Source organism: Brachyistius frenatus, unplaced genomic scaffold (assembly GCF_029030835.1).
Source record: "Brachyistius frenatus isolate BFR_SWC_R1_liver_20210118 unplaced genomic scaffold, ASM2903083v1 Contig_5, whole genome shotgun sequence".
NCBI classification, from domain to species: domain Eukaryota; kingdom Metazoa; phylum Chordata; class Actinopteri; family Embiotocidae; genus Brachyistius; species Brachyistius frenatus.
In genome coordinates this window covers 849,072-868,932 of record NW_027210604.1, presented here as the reverse complement: position 1 = coordinate 868,932, position 19,861 = coordinate 849,072, and the positions used below count along the sequence as shown (strand labels likewise).

Sequence of the window (19,861 nt, the reverse complement as noted above, 5' to 3'; positions counted from 1 at the left end):
TTTTGTAATAAATTTCAATAATTTATGGAGGAAAAAGATCCTGCCGAGCTCTTGGGGTTTGGTATACCTGGTGTAAGTTGATTTCTATGAAGTGCTTGTGCGAGTCTTTTTGCTAAAAGGTAGTATAAAGCATATAAATGGTATTTCACTGCGGTGCCCAAATGCTTTCTGAAAACAAGCGATCAGTTCTGACTTAATCTCTTCCTGCCGTCCCAGATCCCGATGGCGGACATGATTGGGGTCGCTGTATAGGCAGTGTTGTTAGATGATTGTTCTTGCACACCAATCACTAACTACGCTACCAGTACAACCACCACCACCACACCTGCTCAGCCACACTGTTATTGAATGTATTTGAAAGAATATCCTGATGTGTTTTAAAAAAAACAAAAAAAAACGGGAAAAAAAAAAAGAGAGGAATTGAATCATGAAATGAAACAGAACAAAGAGCTGAGCTGAAACGGACGTATTTTATTCTTTTCAATGACAGATCAATATTACTTTATTCACTCTTTAATTTCAGTTTAAAAACACAAATAAAGGGAAAACTACGTTTAAAAAAAAATACATGAATATTTCAAAGTTTAAAAACATGCTCAAACAGCATTACTTTAAATCATTACTTTAAACCATTTACCAAAAATAAGTTCATCCTTTAAAGATTTTCTGAATTTATTTTTTATTTTTTTTCTCCTCTCTCTCCCGCCACTGCAAACAAAGTCTGTGGCCTTTAATCCACGTCGGGGTACCTGGGGTTGAAGGCTCGGCTTGCTCTAGGATCGGGACTTGCTGACCCAGTGGTACTTGTCAACACGAGGCCCGGCGAAGGTGAATGTGGCTCGGTGGGATTTGAAGCCTTTCTGGTTGGGGAACTGTGGAGCTGCTGCAGCAGCATCAGGAGGAGGAGCGCGAGTCGTGAAGGCTTCCCCAGCGAAGGCGTTCCTGTTCTCCATCAGCCAGTTCTGAGGAGCTCCCGGGCAAAATTCACTGAACTGAGGACAGCGGGAGCAGAGGGACATTCACTCAAAATACTGTACCGAAGTTCAAAATGGAGGTAGTTTGAAATGTATTAAGAGTAGTAGTTTAAATGGAAATAACAAAACAAAAACAAAAAACTCAGAATATTGTACTTTAAAAACAGAGCTTGTTCCAAATTGTATGATAGTGTTTATCGTTTGAACTATCCAAGTCGAGCTGAAATAGCTGACAAATTATACAATTTTGACAATTGCGACAATCCTTGTTTTCGGCAGGCATTTTGCAAGAAAGATATTTCATGGTTCCAGCTATTAAAAATAAATACATTAAAAAAAAAATGCAGTTTTACTCCCTTTATTTATTTTTTTTTTTTTTAATATTTTGAGTTCTGGACTATGGGGAGACCAAAAAAAAAAAAAAAAAAGAAAGCACTGTCAAAGTTTCACTATTAACTCTACCAACAACAGCAATAAAATGCTCTTGGAACAAAAGACCAATAAACAGTCAAGTTAGCCAAGATTCTCGAGGTTAAATACAAAGATCCTGTTTCGATTGTAAACTTCTATAGTTCAAAGGGCTTGCTGCTTATTTTAAAAATGTCCAAACTCCCTCAAATGGTTCCTTCAGCAGACTTACAACATGCAATAGTCCAAAAATGAGACACTTTCTAGTCTTCAGCATTCGAGACTTGAAGATGAAACATTTGCATTGCGACGATGTTAAATGAGTCGACTCCGACCTAAAATAAAGTTCCAGATAAAAAATCCTATAAAAAAAATAAAAAATAAAAAAAAGAAGTCTCCATATTCTGCCTGCCATTTATAAAATAGAATAATATTCCACCTACCCGGTAAACACTGTTGGGGTTGCTGACAGTCGGGATGGTTTTGGGTTCAGGGTTTGTGGGCGAGGCCGAAGCTGGACAGAGAGATGGTTGGCTGCTGCTGCTGCTGCTGCTGCTGCTGTTGCTGCTGCTGATGTTGTTGCTGCTGCTGATGTTGTTGCTGCTGCTGCTGCTGCTGCTGCTTCTGTTGCTGCTGTCTTCAGCTCCATCCTCCTCATCTGAAGAGCTTCCTGATTGGACGTCAAGACTCGCCCGCTCCACGGCGCCATTGATGTGACGGGAAAATTCCCCGTTCGCACGACGACATCCGTTCACCACCAAGACGCAGAATGGAGCGCTGCGTTCACCGTACCTGCAAGGAAAGGGGAAAAAAAAAAAACAACATCTACAACAACAACCCTATAAATATTATTTGCAGCGTGGTATTAGTCAGAAGTGTTGGTGGAAATCCAGAGCTATAAAAGTGACTCGAGTCATAAATTGTGCCCAAAGTGAAAATTTTTAAACGAAAACAGCAGCTCTTAAAATCTCAAACTGGAGATTATTAAAGTCTTGCCAATGAAAACCTTCATTTCCCGGTACACATTCATGACAAGCCGGCCCCTCCGCGGCTCTGTACTTGCACCAAGTCCGGCTCTAGCAGAGTTCAGGGTCTGACCTGCAGGACACCTCTCCCGGGTCGACCCACACCGTCAGCTCCTGAGGAAGGCCCAGATCCTCGTAGTACACGGCGCTGCGCTCGCAGGTCTGCTGCAGCACCGGGTCCTGGAGACACACTCGGTTCATACGCAAACACCTGAAACGCCAGCCAGCAGCTCGGATTCAGCGTTAAGAAAAGACTTCTTTCAAATGGTAGGTGAACATTTAGGAAAAGTCCGGGAAAGAGATCTTAATTCAAACATTGATGGGAAAATATTGCCTATTTTGTTGTCACTTTATTGGCTGTTTGATTTGGAAGCTTTGCACAGTGACCTGAAGAAGAAGCGGTTACCACAGCATTGACATTTTGGGCTTTAATTTTTGTAGTTGGTCACTGAAATATGACTTCAAATGTTATTTTCAGAGTACCTCAGAACCTAAAAATGAGTTTGTTTGACGCAAATTAAAAACTTGACATTTATTCAACTCAATAACTCAAGTTTCTAAAGAAATCTTTGGAGCAAATTTTGATTTTTTTTTTTCCAGAATGAAAACCCTACTTTGTTTGGTACTTTTAAGAAAATAGTCTTAATGGAAATCTGTGTGACTTGTAATTCCTCAGTTCCTTCCAACATTTGATTGTAATTTGTACCTCTGAAACAAAATGGCTTCAACAAGAGTGACTGAGAAAGTGATGACCATCATTTTTTAAATTTTTTTTTAAAATCTAGTTTTCTCAAACTTCAGCTCTTTTACATTTTCACAACTAACGACTTTGAAGAAATGACTCGGACTTACTGGGGAACACCAACCAAAGCAGGTTACTGACCTGTAGGCCTGTCCTTTGGTGGGTGCGCTCAGGTGCCAGTGGTTCTTGTAGTTCTCGAACAGAACGGCGGTGAGGGCGGCAGCGAAGCGTTCCCTGCCATCGTTATCCAGACGGCCGTATCGCTTCACCAGCCGAGTGACAAAGAACACAGCGGCTGCGATCTCCTCCTTCATGGCTTCGCACTTTTAGTTTCTAACCCTGCGGATTAAATCTCAGCAAACTCCCGGCTGTACTGGTAAAATAAAAAAATAAAAAAAAAACCTCTTCAAAGCATAAAACACATGTAGGGTGATCCTACTCTCTTAGAAAAAAACCAAAAAAAACCAAATAAAACAAGACAAACTAGAAGCCAAACAACTCAAGCAAACATATTTGCTGCTGAAGCTCCACAGAGAACTCAGCTTTATTTTATTTTTTTTCTTTGTAATGCTGCTTCAAAAAAGATTAAAAAAAAATTATTACAAAACATATATATATATATATCTCCACATGTGTAAATCGGTGCATGAAGCAGCAGCTCTTTCCGTCGTGGAACCAATGTCACATCAAATACTAAAAGAGCTCCTCCCGCCACAGTCTCCCCTGTGGTTTAATAAATCCAGGGTTCAGCTGTGAGACAAGCTGACACACCTGAAGCTGGTTCACTTAATGATTGGGAGTGTGGAGGTGTGAATGACGCTGCGCCTGCAGCATGTCAGCGTTAAGTGAAGATATTTATGGACCATTTTATGGACCGGAGAAATATTAAGCCGTCAAGTGATTTAACTTTCACAGATATGTGGAGCGAATTTAACTCTTGATTTAAGTGAACTCAAGTTTCATTTGATTCTTTGCCAACAAATAGTTGTTGTTAAAATACAAAGTCGTTTTCTGCATCTATGAAATTCAGCCGGACGTGGACGCGGGTCTCGTTGGACTTTCTCGCTTCTTTATGTTTAGGTGCCTTCCGAGTATTCATAATTGGTATTACAACATTAGCTTAACCCTGTTAAAGATGGTCTCCAAGGTGGAAACGACACTGAGCGCCGACGTTTCACGTCATCTGCTGTATTCTCTATTTAAATGTTATTTCTTTGCCAGCTCTGCTCTACAAAACTTGATTTCCCATTGAACTGGACCACCTCACACGTCCATACATACGACGTTGTGTTCGGCAGAAATTTGGGGGAAGTGTATAAAATGATGCTTAATATGTCTATTTGTCCATGTTACACACATGTGCGTTCACACTCAGCAAATAGTCACTATATTAACAGTGTGAGCATCGTAGAATAGCTAATAAGATGATACAGCTGGGCCTGCTGTGGTTTGGCCCCCGTACAGCAGCTGTAATATCACGCTGCACCCAACCGAGCTGCATCTATGGCCGAGTATAGAGGGTGTCTCAATAGGAAATGATGAAGAGGAAAACATCATTTTACAGCTGCTTGGCAAAGATTTTCCTGTTTAGCAACATCAAGCTAAGTGTTTGGGAAAAAAAAACAAAAAACAGAAAAGAGTACATCGCAATATGAAATCAATTCTTTCTTTCAACATTTTTGTCGTTGAAAAACAGGAGATTTACTGTCCAAAGAGACGCTGACTGACTCCCAGGGATTTTAATATAAAACATAATCTTTAAGCTTCCATATTTATATGCACTTTAAATACTAAAATCCAGGGAATTTATTTTACCTGCTCAACTGAACAAAGCAGGAATAAATAAATGAACATCCAGAAACAATCACAGCATATATTTTATTTGAGTGAACAGTGAATTTATATAAAGCCAAACCCAATCTGTCAAAGAAAATAAATTTTTAAAAAAAACAACAACATAAAATAAAATAAAACTTTAAACCTCCACCATAAAAATTCATCGGAGAAAACAAGCGAGAAGGATTGCAGAATGATTCGAGCTGAGCAGACACCAAAATGCAAACAATCAGTAGAAGTGAAGAGAAAATGTTCAAAAATATTGTTAAGATTTTCTTCCGGCTGCAACACAGATGAAGATTTGTCTCAAAGTATTTTAATATCAGCAGGAGGAATATTTCAGCCTGATGTCTCTGAACTGAAGCAGGAAATGGAAAAAAAAAACAAAAAAAACCCTCCTTTTATGGTGCCCTAGTTTGGCCTTAAAATGACAAATCTCTTTATAACATATGGCTGAAGAATCACACTAAATGTCCAGAGGAAATAATTCCCATAAGGGGAATTTTCACGCTGTGATCGGCAGGAACGACGCCAACCGTCTGAAATCCTTCGTCTTAATTTGATCGGTGAGAGTGCTTTACTTTTTGCTCATGAGACGCAGAATTGGTGCTCTGGCCAGGTAAAAGAAAATGAACAAGGGATCAACATGTCAGAAAGGAATGTGGATGTTTAGATTTAAAGAATAACCCCCCCCCCCAAAAAAAAATCCTTGAAAAAAAAAAAATTAAAAAAAAATGTAACGAGAGGAAAACAAACATTTTTACCAGAATGAAACTGTTTTTCAACTATTTTCTGGCTTCTTTCTTTTTCAACAACGATAAACTCTCTTCCACAAAAGCTGGAAGAGATACACAACCGTGATCAATTTATCTACGGAGCAAAAAAAACAACAACATGTCGATAAAAAGCTGTTATACGAGTTATAGTCAAAGATTAGGACCACGAAGCAGTTCTGTGGATCCGTTTCCCTTACTTTTCTTGGAGAGTGATAATATTGCAAAGCTTCACAGAGAAGAAGAAACAACGGTGACGCTCTCCGATTCAAACTGCTGTCAAAACTAAAGCAAAGCTGCGACTTTGCCAAAATAATCGCGACTTCAAGGTCCAGTTTGTAGTTTTTTTTCTGGCGCTTTAATCGCGTCGAAATTCAATGTGGCCTCAACCTTAAAATAACTCACTAGAAAATGAGAGGAGCAGATAGTCTGGTTCTCCCTGAAGTTGGAAAATACGCCAATTAACATGTTTTATCTGGTCGATTTATTCTGTACATAAATGAAAATGCATGAATGTTAATTTGGAGCAGGGAAGTTGCTTTAACTGTTTCTTAACCAACATATTGTGAAGTCAGTACGTCTGGCTGTTGTTCACCACGATGTTACTGAAGCACGAACTTCACCAGCCCGTACAACCACGGGTTTTTTTTTTTTTAAGCCCATTTACCAAAATGTCAGACTGCTCCTTTAAGAATAATTCAGGTCACTGATATTTCAAAGATTTGTAGCAACTCTGAATTCACTTACAAGTGAATAAATTGATCAAAAATATTTGAGTTCAGTCCGTCTGCTTTATGATGAAGGGAATTAATTACTAGGTAAAAAAAAAAAAAAAAAAGTGAAGTGTTGCGAATGATGTCGACTCCGAGCAACAGACAACAGTTCAAATGAAAAAGCAAAAAAATGAAATAAAAACATGTCAGCTTTCAAATTTACATGCTTTTTTTTTTTTTTTTTTTTTTTTAAGAGATCAGAGCAGGAATGAAAAGCAGCATCAGCTGATCTGTCAAATAAATACACAGATTTTTCTGGAGATCAAAACATAAACAGCAAATAATTGGGAGAATTTAAAAAAAAAAAAAAAAAATGCATAAGAATAAAACATAAACAATCTCCATATATGGTTTTAAAACAAAATTATTCCAGAATGACACCTTTTACAACACACACACAATCATGGACTTCAACTATTGGACAATCAGAAAAGAGCAGAAATATATATATATATATTAAAAAAAAAAAACAACAACAACAACCTTTGGACGTTTTAAAGTTCATGTCACAATAAATAGAAAGTGAGTTAACTTATTGAGATGTGACACTGGAGCGCACGGACGCGACCGTACTACATTCTTTACGAGAACATGATTTATGAACATCAGTGGATAAATGTCCCCTTCTGGGTTTTCGGCACATTAAAAAGGGCACTTTGTCCATTTAATTCAAAAATACCACCGCAGGCGACTGAGCAGAATATGTTTTATTTAATTGTCGACCTTCCTGAATTCATTTTGTTGTTTAGCTTTGGAGCTTTTTCATTAATATGTAAATGACAGACGGCCTGATAATTTACCTGACCGAGTATTCCAGGAGCGTTTACATTCACGACAATGTGCAAAAGGGCTTTTACAGCCAGCGCGGCTCATGATTAGGAGCTTTTCTTTTCTTTTCAATTCAACTTAACGGCCTGAAAAATATTTTATCAGATAGGAGTGAATTTAGGTCCATTCAGGTTTCCAACAATTTCCTTAGTATTCATAATTCATCGACCCATTTACCTTTGCGAAAGACAAAAAAAAACTACATGTTGAAAAAAATGGGTTTCAGGTTTCCACCCAAACTATTATTTTCAAGAATAAGTTGCTGCTGCAATTATTAATATTGTAACGAAAATCATTTCATCTTTCAATCATTGCTTTTGTGAATCGTTTAAATTCCAGAAATTTAGGCTTCAAATTGCTTGTTTTGGTCTGACCAACAGCCAGAAAGATTTTCTATTCGCAATGAGAGAAATTATGAAAACAGCAGAACATTTATCATTTTTTTGTCACAAATCTTTTTTTTTTTAAATACTTTTCTGTTCACCAACAAATCATTTGGGAACAAAACTCATTATTAAAGTCACTGAGGGAGATTATCAGCGGGTGATCGATGTAAAGTGAAAGGCTGTAACAGCGCATCTCTCCGGTGAATACTTTTACTCCCAAGTACCGTCAGAAAAACACAAACTCAAAACCTAAAGTTGACCTCTGAAAGCAGGAAAACTCGTTCTAAATGTGACCTTTGAACTCGAGCATGTCGCGGAGTTAACCTGGAAAAATAAACAAAACGAAGTACACTTGGAAATGAAATGATGCAAATCGAGATTGCACAAATGTTACTGCCGGGAAAACTGAAAAAAAAAAAAAGAAGAAGACGAAATACGGTGAAATGGTTCAAACCAAATCTCAAGAGGAAAAATGAACTCGCGTTGCCTCGTAAATACACGTAAACTCTGTACTGGAGACAGAGATAGCGTTTAGATTCGAAGACATGGTTGGCTTAATTTAGGATTTTTTTTGTAAAAAAAAATAATAAAAATAAATAAAAAGAGGCAGATTGTGATATTTCTGTGGCTGCAATGACAACTGATTGGTTTGAGGGCCAAAAGGACACCGTGCGGGTGTTTTTCATCAAAAGCACGAGAAGTTATAGGAAAAAAAATCCAGATTCACTAAATCCAATCAGGCTTGAAATTATGCAAAAGCGAGATTGGAACAGGCGCACAGACGAATATGACCAAGATAGAGCCGAGCTGGTTTCACAACACGTCACTCAAAACGCCAACGGCAGGAAACGACTGAAGAGCTAGCAGTCCCAACAGCAGCATAGATGTAGAGGAGCATGCGCCAGTCGTACACAAATTCTGTATATTTTCTTTTCAGCCGGGTTGCGGCATTAACTTCTGTGTTTAGATTCACCCATCAGATGATGACGAGCTAGAAAACCCCAAAAGGCTGCTGCCGGGGTGATAAACCTTTGAACAACCACCGATAAAAAAAAAAAAAATACACGCCTACGATCAGGATACACCAAAAGTTAAGAAAAGAAAAATACTCATTCAGCTGTTAAAATAAATCCAAAGTATTACAAATATTTTCAAAATATAACATCTGCCATAAAAAAAATTTAAAAAAAAGTTTGGTGATGCGGGTGGATGTAGAGTGAGGTCAAATAATATGGCGCTTTGGTTATGATTACTGTTGAGATCTAATTATTATTATTAATTATTATTAAATTATGGAGGACTGAGAAAAAAAACACCTGCAAATAAAAGCGACTCGGTTTGGTAGAAACCCATTTTGGCACAACGGGAGACAGGACGGGGAAAGAAGGAGCAGAGAAAGGCATCGTTATGTACATCCGGACATGCTGAAGATAAAATAACATCCACCTGTTGTGCGTGAACGAGTCTGTGCAGCCATTTACATTATGTACTGGATTGTTCTCTTGTGGGTCGATAATGACAAGCCCCGCCCACAACCTCTCTAGCAGCGAGCCCCGCCCACAACCGCCTAAAACTGATTTTAGACCAGAACAGAAAGAATACTGCAAAAATTAAACAACAAAAATACTGTATTTAAGAGTGGTTGCTTTTGAAATGAACGTTTCTTAAATATTAAAAAGAATAGAAAGAAAAAAATGTGTTTTCTCATTAATATGCTTTGGTTCAGATTTCTGTCAGTGGCTTTTTTTTTTTTAAGATGACAGATGTTAATAGTTTATGTTCCAATATGTTTCTAGAAAACTGTTTAGCTTTTTTTCCCCTACTAAAAATAAATAATAAACAAAAAAAAGCTTTCGATTTATCCAGATGTTCAAGTGTTCATAGATATTTCTGTCATTTTTGACACCTCACTTTCTCAAAGATCCCGCATCACTGAGTATTATTTTGGAAAAAAAAGAGCCGAGCTCATTTGGAGAATTATTCCTTCCTTTCTGTCGGTTTGAATTTTAGTTTGACTTCCTTTTCTCTCTCTCAGCAGTACCTGTAACAGTCAGTGTCCTTTGTACCACTTCTTCCATGCAATTCCTCAACATTTAACAGATAAATTGAGGAGTTATTTTCACACTTCATGCAGTGTTTATGCCCTGAAAAAAAAAAACAGGGTTGTCACATCTTTCATTTTTCAAATTGTTAATCCCCAAACCGTGTAACCATGCACGTCTGAACCGACGTCCTGCCGCTCCTACACGTATTAATACATTTTCTGTGTTTTGTCCCACAGCAAATAATAAGAGGTTTAAAAAAAAAAAAAAAAGAAAAGAAAAGAAAATTCAAAGTTTATAAGACTGCACTCACCCAAATCCACCAGCTCACGGAAATACAAACGCAGTCCTTCCAAGCATCCGCTCTTCTGCTACAACCACACATTTAGCTGCCTGCGGAGTGTCAAAGGTGGGCGAGGAGTGAGGAGTCAACGCAACAGTCAGCAAAAAAAACAAAACAAAAAAAACATGAAAATGAAAATGAAACCAGTGACAATAAAATAAACCACTTTATATAAAAAAAAACAATAAAAAACATTAGTCGAAGTTTTGATTGGGCAGATGATTGAGATGGGTCGTTGGTTTGGATTTAAAGAGTGGGAGTGGGAATGAACTGGTGCCGTGCCCCCCCACCAAAACCTCCCCACACTCATCTCCGACAGTCGAGCAGACCGGTGCGTTCTGCTCGTGTTAAAACGGGAGCTTCTTCAGCTGCTCGAAGGTGATGAAGAACTGAGGAGTATGTTAAGGACACAACGGTGCGAAAGGCGGGACGAGCTCTGAAACAGGAACGATTTGAGCCGACGGCAGCGCGACCAGGTCGCGGATTATCAAAACGGGCTATTCACTGCATTTACCTTCATTTCACTCGCAAATAATATTCAAATTGTTCCAACGAAAACATCGCCAGGCTCAAGTTTCATGGTTTCACAGCATTGACCTCATCAGTTTAACCCCGTGTCGATTCCTGTGTCACTACAATCAGGCTAAGAGCTATTACGTTTAAACAACCAATAGGAATGATGGGTAAAAATATAAATTCAGTGCTGCCTTCACATACTGTGGCCTTTCCAGACATATTTCATAATGCAATATCAATAAAAAATTGTGATATGTTATTTTCTGAAAGTTGAGATATTGAGAAACAATCTGATTTGAATGATGTAAAAATGATCTGAAAGTACTAGACTGTCATGACGGAGCTTTGCCCACTGATTTACAACACAATGGATTCATGCAAATAGAGATATTAAAGAGCTCTTTCATTATAATAGAATTATAAATTCTTTTTTGTTGTTGGTTTTGACAGATTTATATTCATATCGCTCAAATTCAAGGTCTATTGTACAGTATATCTGGACCGATCAAACATTTTAGATACTATACCAAGAATTTAAAAATCCCCCCTCCCCCACCAAGAACTAAAAATGACCACAAATCAGTTTTTCTCACCTCTATAAAGAACATAGTAGTATTTTTTTTTTTAATTTAAAGGATACGATGATGTTCCACGGCCCAAGTCGCAGCCAGTTAGGCCAGAATCCCTTATAGAGAGCGAAGAAGCCCTCGTTCTTCCACGTCTGCATCACTCCGTCCAGCGTTCCTTTGTACATGGGGGTTCCCGACAAAACCCGCTGGTTCATCATGCGGGTCCGGACCACGTCCACCGGGTTGGAGGCTAGAGCTCCCGCCAAGCCGCACGTGAAACTCGAACTGTGGGAACAGGTGGAGCGCGGTTAATGAACAGAAGCAGATGCCGACCCCCACCCCCTTTTTTTTTTTCACCCGAGACGTGTGAGAGCGAAGAAGCTCACATGAAGTGCGTCAAAATGGTGTCTCCCATGACGCCAGAGCGAAGGAGGTGCTTCTTTGTGATGTCATAGACGGGAAGTTCCACCCCGACCACGATGGCTGCCCGCTGCGCCGTGGGGATGACACCCTGAGGGAGAAAAATATAGTATAGTGTTAATGTAAAACCTACTACAGTACAATCCAGTGGACGGAGCTGAAACACGTTAGTCATTAGTCGTATTAGTTAATAAGGCATTTTACGGACTATTCTGGAGGTTTTAATAAGGTTTGTTTTAAGAGAGATTTTCCCCCCAGAATCACAATTTTAACCATTAAGCACAATAAAAACCGAAAACTCATGAAGAGCTGTGTCAGCGTTATTATTTTCATGTCAGTTATCTGGTCTCTGATCCTTTTAAGTCCATGAACCTGGTCAGCAGCTTTGAATTGGGGTCCACCTTGCTGAGGACAGACATCCACATAATGTTTATAGAGTGACCCAGCACTCACCCTCCACAGCCCCTTGGTGCCCTCTGTCTGGTAGATGTTCATGAAGTTGGACATCATGCTGCCTTGGAGGAGGCTGCCCTGCGCCTGCATCCTGATCTGGAACAAACACGCAAGCAGCATTCACAACACACTTTTAAAAACAAAAACAAAAAAGCCACTGGAAGATTTTAACGATTAATCTCAGATTTCATTTCTGTTCCTGATGTTTTTTTTTTGTTTTTTTTTGTTTTTTTCTTCATAAATAACAAACAAGACACACGAGCCTCGTTCTGAGTCACCTTGAGAACGTCGGTGGGGTTGGCCAGAGACGAGGACAGGACTCCCGACACGACGCCGCAGAAGACGTTGATGACCATCGTCTCGTCTGTCGGAGAGGAGACACGGAATGATATTAATTTTACACAAAAGCGAGCAAACAAAAGCTACGAAGGATTAGACAATAATTTGGTGAGTACAGATGTCTAGAGGGGAGGTATGTTATTCCCATAGAGTGTAAAATCATCATGCACGCTTTCTGTTTGAAGAAACGGTGTCATTTTTAACAAACTAGATGATCTTGTTTGGGACAAAACATTTGTGTATTGGGTCTTCTTTCTTTTTCTTTTTTTTTTTTTATAACAGGCTGAAAGCTGCTTTATTATGTGGGGAAATTATTTTCAATAACGTTCATATTAAAGTCTGGAAATAGCAGCACTGACGGTGCTCATTTTGTCTAATTTTCTGAGATTACTTTTACATCTAACTGCTGCGATTAGTAAATAAAATGCACGTCATTTTCATGATTCACCAAATCAGAAAAAAGCTTCACAGCGTATCCAGATCGAAGCACATAAGCCGTGATAATGAACGTGCGGTCCGAATACTTTGTCCTCTATGTAACATGAAACAATGGAGCGTCTTCATCCAGGGTGAACCAATCAAACAACAAGTAGAACGACACGATGAAGTAAATTCTCCTCTTTTTAAGTGCGCAGACCTGATTTGTGATGTAGAGCCAATAAAAAGCTGTTTTATGGTGCCTGTTTTACATTCAGGTATAAGGAATAGGGCTGAAAACTATCACCGCCTCATTAATCATTTTTCTTTTCTATCGTCCCTTTCAAATGAAGTGCTAAAATACATAAACAAGTAATTAAAAAATTAACACCAAAGCACAACGAAGAGACTTCAACACATTGTTCACAAGTAAAAATTAACCCCTTTAAAATGTATTTTTTTTTTTTTTTTTTTAATCAGAAGATCTTTTCCTTTCAATTTTTTTTTTTATATTTTTTTTTTTATATATATAAATGTGCTCTGACCCAAACAAGATCCCAAATTACAGTGTGCTGAAAATGACACATTAAGTGCACTCAGAGGAAGAACTTCTACGATTAATATTTAATTCCTATGTCTTTCTGGGAAAGCTGCAATTTTAGGATCGCTATGAACTCTGGAAGGGACAAAAAAAAAAAAGACTCGCAAAGAGCAAATCGCTTTCAGGAGTTTGTTGCCTACAAGTGTGCAGTACGTCAGTCACGGAGATTTGTGAGAATTGAATTGGTCTAATTTAAGTTATCTGCCAAATCAGTTAATATATTTGCTTTAACCTCCGTGGAGCCACGTGGGTGGAGTTTGAACTTGAAATAGTCTCGATTTTCTCCCATTTCTCATCACGTGACCAACTCCACCCACCTGGCACGCCATGCAGATCGAAACAAACAATATGAATTATTTGAAATTATTGTAGGAGAGAATGTACATGGTGTAATTTAAATAAACAGCAACCGTTGTTAGTCATTAGCCTCGGCAGAGTTCGTCAGTGTTAACAAGCGGTGGCTCTCGATTAGTAATAACCCAGTATGGTGTCTACAATGGAGTAAGAAGAAGAAGGAGGAGGAGGAGACAAGTTAATAATAATGATGATTTGAGTTGAGAACGATAGTTACAGCCATCCTTGATCAATCTGACCAACAGTAAGTGTGGCGGTCCTCGCGCCGCTCATTTTTTGGGGCGGGGGAGCGGGCGTTCGATCCCACCACAACCACAGGGCAAACCCAAGCCTGGATCAAAACAAGCATTCAAAACACAGTGGTACCATCGCGGCACAGAGCATGCAGATTGGAGAGGCAAACAATCAGCAGAAACTAAAGTCAAAGAGAGCGCTTTGCATTTTGGTAAAACACGGACACCTTAATTCAAAACAATCTTCAGCTTCTGGGATTTCTTCCCTTCAACCCTCCCTGTTCTCTTTGGATTCAGCGTCATTATGTATCATAATGATATTTACCCTGATTCACTAGTGCTGACTGTTTTGAAAAGTTGACTCTTTTTACTGCTCATTCTGAGGAAAACACATCAGAATTTAATGTGTAGACAATGACTTGTCCTGACAATATAATCCGATTTTTAATACAAACTTCAAACTACGCACGTTAGATAATTCATTGGTGTACCGTAGCAGCAAATTCATAAATAAGTAGTGAGGATAAATAAACAGTGTGTCCAGAGGTATCTCAGTTCAAGTAGACACACATTTAACAAAATGTTGAACTACTCCTTTAACAACAGTTCTGATAAACAAAAGGACAAAATAAAAACGTTGCACCGTACGTCTCCCCACCCAGCTCTCATCTCCCACCTGAACCTCCTCTATTATTTATCATATTTATCTCATGGTGCACTAATATGTCATTAAATATTGAGGCCAGCAGAAGGAACGAGAGGGAACGAAACAAGCAAAGAGAACAATAGCGAAGGAGAGACGGGTGGGGAGGGACCGATAAAGAAGGAGGCGGTCGATAGGACGACGAGGAAGACGGAGACCCCCGCGCGGCGTTTGCGTCTCTGAACACTGAAGATCACCTCATTGATTCGACGCATCTGCCTCCCGGTTACGCTGGCCGCCCGAGACTTAAATTAGGGGTAAAAATAACACAATTTAGTGGCTCAGATCCGTGTCAGACAGGAGCGGTGAAACAGCACACGAGCTCACTTCCAGCTGCAGTGTGAACGCAGCCTGACTCACTCCTTCCCACTCGGCCTCTCTGTCCGTCTCCCCCTCGTCTCTCTTTCTATCCGTTGCTTCCATCCCAGAAGCACTTTGCCTCCTGTTTGGCTTGCAAATCAGTGCCGGCAGGTTACACTTGCTCTGCTTCCACTCAGATCGACACGGCTTGATTTCTTTGGTGGGAGGTTTACGCCGCGATACTCGTACAGTGCTGTTGTCGTAAAAAAAAAAAAAAAAAAAAAAAAAGACTTTGTGGGAACACGTGTAAGAGCACCAGCAGCAGCAGGGTAACTGGATTTTTGATTTGATTGATCCCACATTATTCACCATAACGATTCTGATGTTCCACAGGCAAAGTGTAATGTGACGGCATTTTATTGATTCCTATAGACAAATCCTATGTTATACTGACTAGTTGAAGCTATTTCAAAAAAAGAAAAAAAAGAGGATGTAATAAACCTCCTTTTCATCCATCGTAATCCAACTGAATGACGCCTAATATGCATGCAAAGTGTCCCAGCGTAAAGAACGAGGAGAGAAAAGGCCCACAAGGGGTTTGTGTTGTTTGAGCCCCAGAACAATTAATCATAACAGAAAGGAAAAATAAGAATCTCAGGATGAAGAAAAAAACAAAACATTTCAGATATGTATGGTAACGAATGATCAACTTTTTTGTTCACCTGCATTTGTGACTTTTGACAGTTAAGAGAAAAAAAAAAGTCCAAAAGGATTGAAGAACCATTTCAGAAACTGCACAAAAGGTTGACATGAATGCATGTCTTTTTTTTTTTTAGTTCAACTTTCAACACTAAAAGGTAAAACCACTCTTGAAGTGAAATATTTCACTGCAGTTTGAGTTAAACTCGAGTCCTGTTGAGTGTCTTATGAACAGAAGGATAAAAAGTTCATGTCTTATTATTCTAATTATCTATCATACCCAGCATCCGATGCATTTTCAAACCATCTTTTTTCCATTTATAATAAAAATCACCAGGCATATTGGATATCATATCATTTGCATCCTTTGGAGTCTCATCAAGTCAGTTACTTTCTGGGTTTCCGCCACCATTTTAACCCTTTGGTGCAACACTTAAGTGTTTTGTTGTTTACCCACAAAACCACAGCCACTACGGCTTCAGTATGAGCTTTGGTTTACCAATTTTTGTTGATTACGATTTATTTTTCCATGGCAGACAGTTCATTTGTAATTAAATATTCTTATGATAATAGTCTGAAATTGTGTGAAAATGCAGTTTTTAGTCAAATAACTGCCCACCACCGCAACCACAGCACCTACACCAGGGAACAACGCTGATTTACCAACCTCCATTCAGTAGAATGAAGTTATGATAGCAGCGTTGACACAATTTTCAACCATAAACTTATTAAATACTGTGTTCAAACAGCAGCACTAATTAACCAGCTAAAATGTAAATTTAAGAAAATGATTCATGTGCTGTTACTGCCCACGTTGTGCTGTTCTTACCAAGGTGGTCTGCTATAAGCAGCCAGAAGTTTAAAGTGTTTTTCATCATCATGAAACCCCCGCTTGCCGTTTGCTTACTGTGGTCCTTGAGGGATCATAAAGGGTTTTGGTCAGGGCTAATAACGCTTACAGATCAACTGCATGTTGCAGGAGACTGCATCAGCCTTCAACCAGCCGGAGCCGCAATTAAAATCTGAATCTAAATTTAAATTGGATGCTGTCAGTGTCACTCAAATTACCTTCTATAATTCACCGGCTGTCCAGCTCAGCTGACTGTCTGTGAATGTCTTTTCCAGACTAATAGTGAGTTGTTGAAAATGCTTTCAAAATTTCAGCTCCTCTAAATCCTCTAAATTAAAAGATTGGATTGCTTCCCTTCAGGCAGGCTGTAGGTTTGGACCCTCATCATGAAATACTTTTTATTTCTATTTTAGAAAAGAGAGCTTGGCAGAAAGGAGGAAGACAGGATATTAAAAGGTAGAAATATTGACACCCACCTTCTGGGTGAGTGACAAACAGCCTCTTCAGAGAGTTGTAAGTTCCGATCTTGATTGTCCCGTAAGACGCTTGTCTCAAAAGAGCGGGAGAAATCCTGTGGGGAGAGGTGAAATCAGGTTGTCATCCTTTTTCTCTGGGAACTGAAGTCAGGTGCAGAAAAGCTTTTACTAACTTACGGGGCTTAAAATACAAATCAACAACATTTCAGTCATATTATGGATGTGTGATATCGAGGCTTATAGTACATCGTGTAAATGCAGAGATTAACCTTAAACACGGCAAAGCATCCTGAATCCCAGCCACTGCATTAAACATCAAAGACAAAAAAAAAAACACTTCTTATCCTGTTTCCAAATGTAATACATTTTCTGTCCCACTGGGCTTCTTTAAAATCTCAAAGTTGGATTCAGCTGAATCACAGTTCAGCCACCCACGAAGTGCAACATCTCTGTGTGCGAAGCTCATTTCTCCATATTGCACTGACCACAACGCTGTTTTCATATGCGTGGAGTAAGTGTGCAGCAAGAAGAAGTCACTAAATTTACTGAGCAGCACACGGAGAAACTGAAAGCTCTCTCTCCCCCCCTGGGTACCGCAAGGCATCTGGGATTGTATTCACGGTTCCTGGCAATAAGAATCTCTGGTGCTCGAGTTCCCGAAAGAGCATCTACTGCGACTGGTCCAAACAAACACCTCCGGCTTGGTCTCATGTTGAAAAATCAGCTCTCGTGGCCAAATGTTGGAAATGGATACAGAGTGTGACCTAAAAAGCGTGTTTCCATACCCGGAGTAGAGCGCCCGGATGCCCTCCTCCTTGCCGATCCTGAAGAGGGCATGAAACATGCCTTTGTAGCGCACCTCCGTGTACTGGGACTGACCCTGGACCTGTAACCGGGTCTTAGTCAGGTCGATGGGAAATGTGCCTGAGGAGGAAAGGTTATCATAAAGTTGAATTAAAAACAGACATGTTGACATTGAACAAAGACAAAAGGTATAGATAGTTTTGCAGGTGTACTATGTCTCGTAACAAAAGAAAAGCTCACAGAATATAGATAACCTGTCAAATTTCTTCTGTCGGGTTCCGTGTTTTTTGACTCATGTTTTATCAATACATTCAAAAAGCATGATCAGTGTTTTTTTTAAAGATTGTTTAGCCCATGGCAACACCTATCCAAATAATGGCAATGCAAATTTGAAGATCACATTGGGTAGAGTACATGAAATGTATCATAAGAGAAAGCAATAACCCATAAAATATTTTAAGTTTGGCTCAGGTTCTCAATTACAAAAAAAAAAAGAGATGTAAATATAATTTTCTCATTTAAATATCATTTTTTTTGTTTTCCTAAATGATGGCCTGGCTCAGTGATTCAAATGTAATGATAACCTCTAAAGGGATATAAAACTGTATGCTATCCCAACAGCCAGACTGAATTCTAACTTTGTGCACCGTGCATATTTTCACCTGCAGGATGATACTTGGAATTTGCATCGAATTTGCTTTGATATATTTATTAATTTGCATGCATCGCTCCCCCCTAAAAATCGAGTGTTACTACCACTCAGCAAAATCCTGCTGCAAAAAAAAAACAAAAAAAATGTCCCCGTGGCTGCAAATTTCGGCAGCGGTTAAGACCATTTTGCATGAAACATTTTACTACCATAGCATCGCATTTTTTTTTTTTTTTTTTTTTATATATATATACGTGACGGTCGGCGTCTTGCACAATCGTGGTGCATCACGTACCGAATTCTGCGACAATCGAGGCCATCCCTCCGTAGATGAACGGCTTCCAGTTCAAGTTGGCCATCTCCGTGGCGGCGGCTGCTTCCACCTGCTGCAGCCCCGCTAGAAACAAGAGCAGGCCGCCCAGACAGAGGTCAACACAGTGCTGCAACCTCAGCCGGTACAACATGTCGACAAACATTTGAGGTCCTGACGGTGCGGCAGAGATCAACGAGGCTTCCTCAGCATCAGCATCCCAGCGTACTGCGCCGGAAAGAGACGCCCCGCTGGATCCCACACCGCGAGGGCGGAGCCGTCGTATCTGCTGCGGTGCCGCTATTGGCTGTGAATTAAGTCAATCGAACTTTTCGGCGATTCCGATTGGCTGTTGCGCTGGAAGGGGCGGGGCAACACCGCGAGTGACGAGTACGGTGGCAGCGACGGTGTCACGATAACTCAATGACGTTATTTATTATTATGGCCGCTAATGATAATATTAAGCAGCAGAAACTATTTAGTAAGAGAAATGTGAATATTTCCAGGTTTAAATGTACAGTTTAAATAAATTAAAATACTGCATTTTAATCCCTTTTTACTACAGAGATGGCGGCACCTACTGTACTGTGCTAGGCTAACGGCTAGCCCCGTTTGTTAGCGAGGTTACCGGAAGGCAGCTTAGTTAAAGTCACATTTAACCGGCATTTCACGTACCTGTTGATGTCAAGGAAGTCCGCGACCTGCTATTTGGCTTGGTTTTCCATGACTCAAACCATATTCGTGCCGGGACATAAAAAAAACTGCAAGCTGAAAAACTTCTCCCCTGCCGTTAGCTTCCCATTTCAGCTAATGACAAGTTAGTCCAGAAAATGACAACACAGGATTTCCGTTCAGGTTTTCAAAATAAAATCCTCTCTAGCGAGCAGGCAAAAAAAACAAAAAACACCATTAACAATTTAATGATATGAAAAAAAAATCTATACTATATAAAGCTGTTGCATTGAATTCAGTAGTTTCATCTTTTCAAATTGTTTTCCACTAAAATAGCCTTACTGGGAATTATATTGCAAGTGCCAT

The 19,861-nt window shown here is 39.5% G+C and overlaps 2 protein-coding genes across 3 annotated transcripts; both read right to left on the bottom strand.

Annotated features, from left to right (window-relative positions):
- Nucleotides 1-732: 732 nt before the first annotated feature.
- btg4 (B-cell translocation gene 4) lies at nt 733-3,463 on the bottom strand. The gene is made up of 5 exons (XM_069722275.1): nt 3,291-3,463; nt 2,481-2,618; nt 2,026-2,174; nt 1,826-1,959; nt 733-992 (listed from the first exon to the last, which is right to left on the bottom strand). Exons 1-5 carry the CDS (start codon nt 3,461-3,463, stop codon nt 774-776), a joined length of 813 nt encoding a protein of 270 aa, XP_069578376.1. The 3' UTR covers nt 733-773.
- A 6,435-nt stretch (nt 3,464-9,898) lies between these two features.
- On the bottom strand, nt 9,899-19,616 carry slc25a14 (solute carrier family 25 member 14). Of its 2 annotated transcripts, XM_069716046.1 has the most exons (9): nt 19,499-19,616; nt 18,809-18,910; nt 17,846-17,984; nt 17,061-17,155; nt 12,367-12,452; nt 12,089-12,184; nt 11,602-11,726; nt 11,287-11,500; nt 9,899-10,519 (listed from the first exon to the last, which is right to left on the bottom strand). In XM_069716046.1, exons 2-9 carry the CDS (start codon nt 18,870-18,872, stop codon nt 10,478-10,480), a joined length of 861 nt encoding a protein of 286 aa, XP_069572147.1. In that variant the 5' UTR covers nt 18,873-18,910; nt 19,499-19,616; the 3' UTR covers nt 9,899-10,477. The 2 variants fall into 2 exon arrangements, with proteins under 2 accessions (XP_069572147.1, XP_069572139.1); XM_069716038.1 differs by lacking the exon at nt 19,499-19,616 and having other exon boundaries at nt 18,809-19,025.
- Between the last annotated feature and the right edge of the window lie 245 nt (nt 19,617-19,861).

Excerpts from the sequence above, each read along its gene's own strand:
- btg4 (XM_069722275.1), bottom strand. The coding sequence starts at position 3,463 with ATGAAGGAGGAGATCGCAGCCGCTGTGTTCTTTGTCACTCGGCTGGTG. Across the intron at positions 2,175-2,480 it reads CCGGGAGAGGTGTCCTGCAG|GTACGGTGAACGCAGCGCTC; the intron begins GTCAGACCCTGA and ends CTTTCCTTGCAG. Across the intron at positions 1,960-2,025 it reads TTCAGATGAGGAGGATGGAG|ACATCAGCAGCAGCAACAGC; the intron begins CTGAAGACAGCA and ends GCAGCAGCAACA.
- slc25a14 (XM_069716038.1), bottom strand. The coding sequence starts at position 18,989 with ATGTTTGTCGACATGTTGTACCGGCTGAGGTTGCAGCACTGTGTTGAC. Across the intron at positions 17,985-18,808 it reads CTCGATTGTCGCAGAATTCG|GCACATTTCCCATCGACCTG; the intron begins GTACGTGATGCA and ends TTTCCTCCTCAG. Across the intron at positions 11,727-12,088 it reads GCACCAAGGGGCTGTGGAGG|GGTGTCATCCCCACGGCGCA; the intron begins GTGAGTGCTGGG and ends TTTCTCCCTCAG.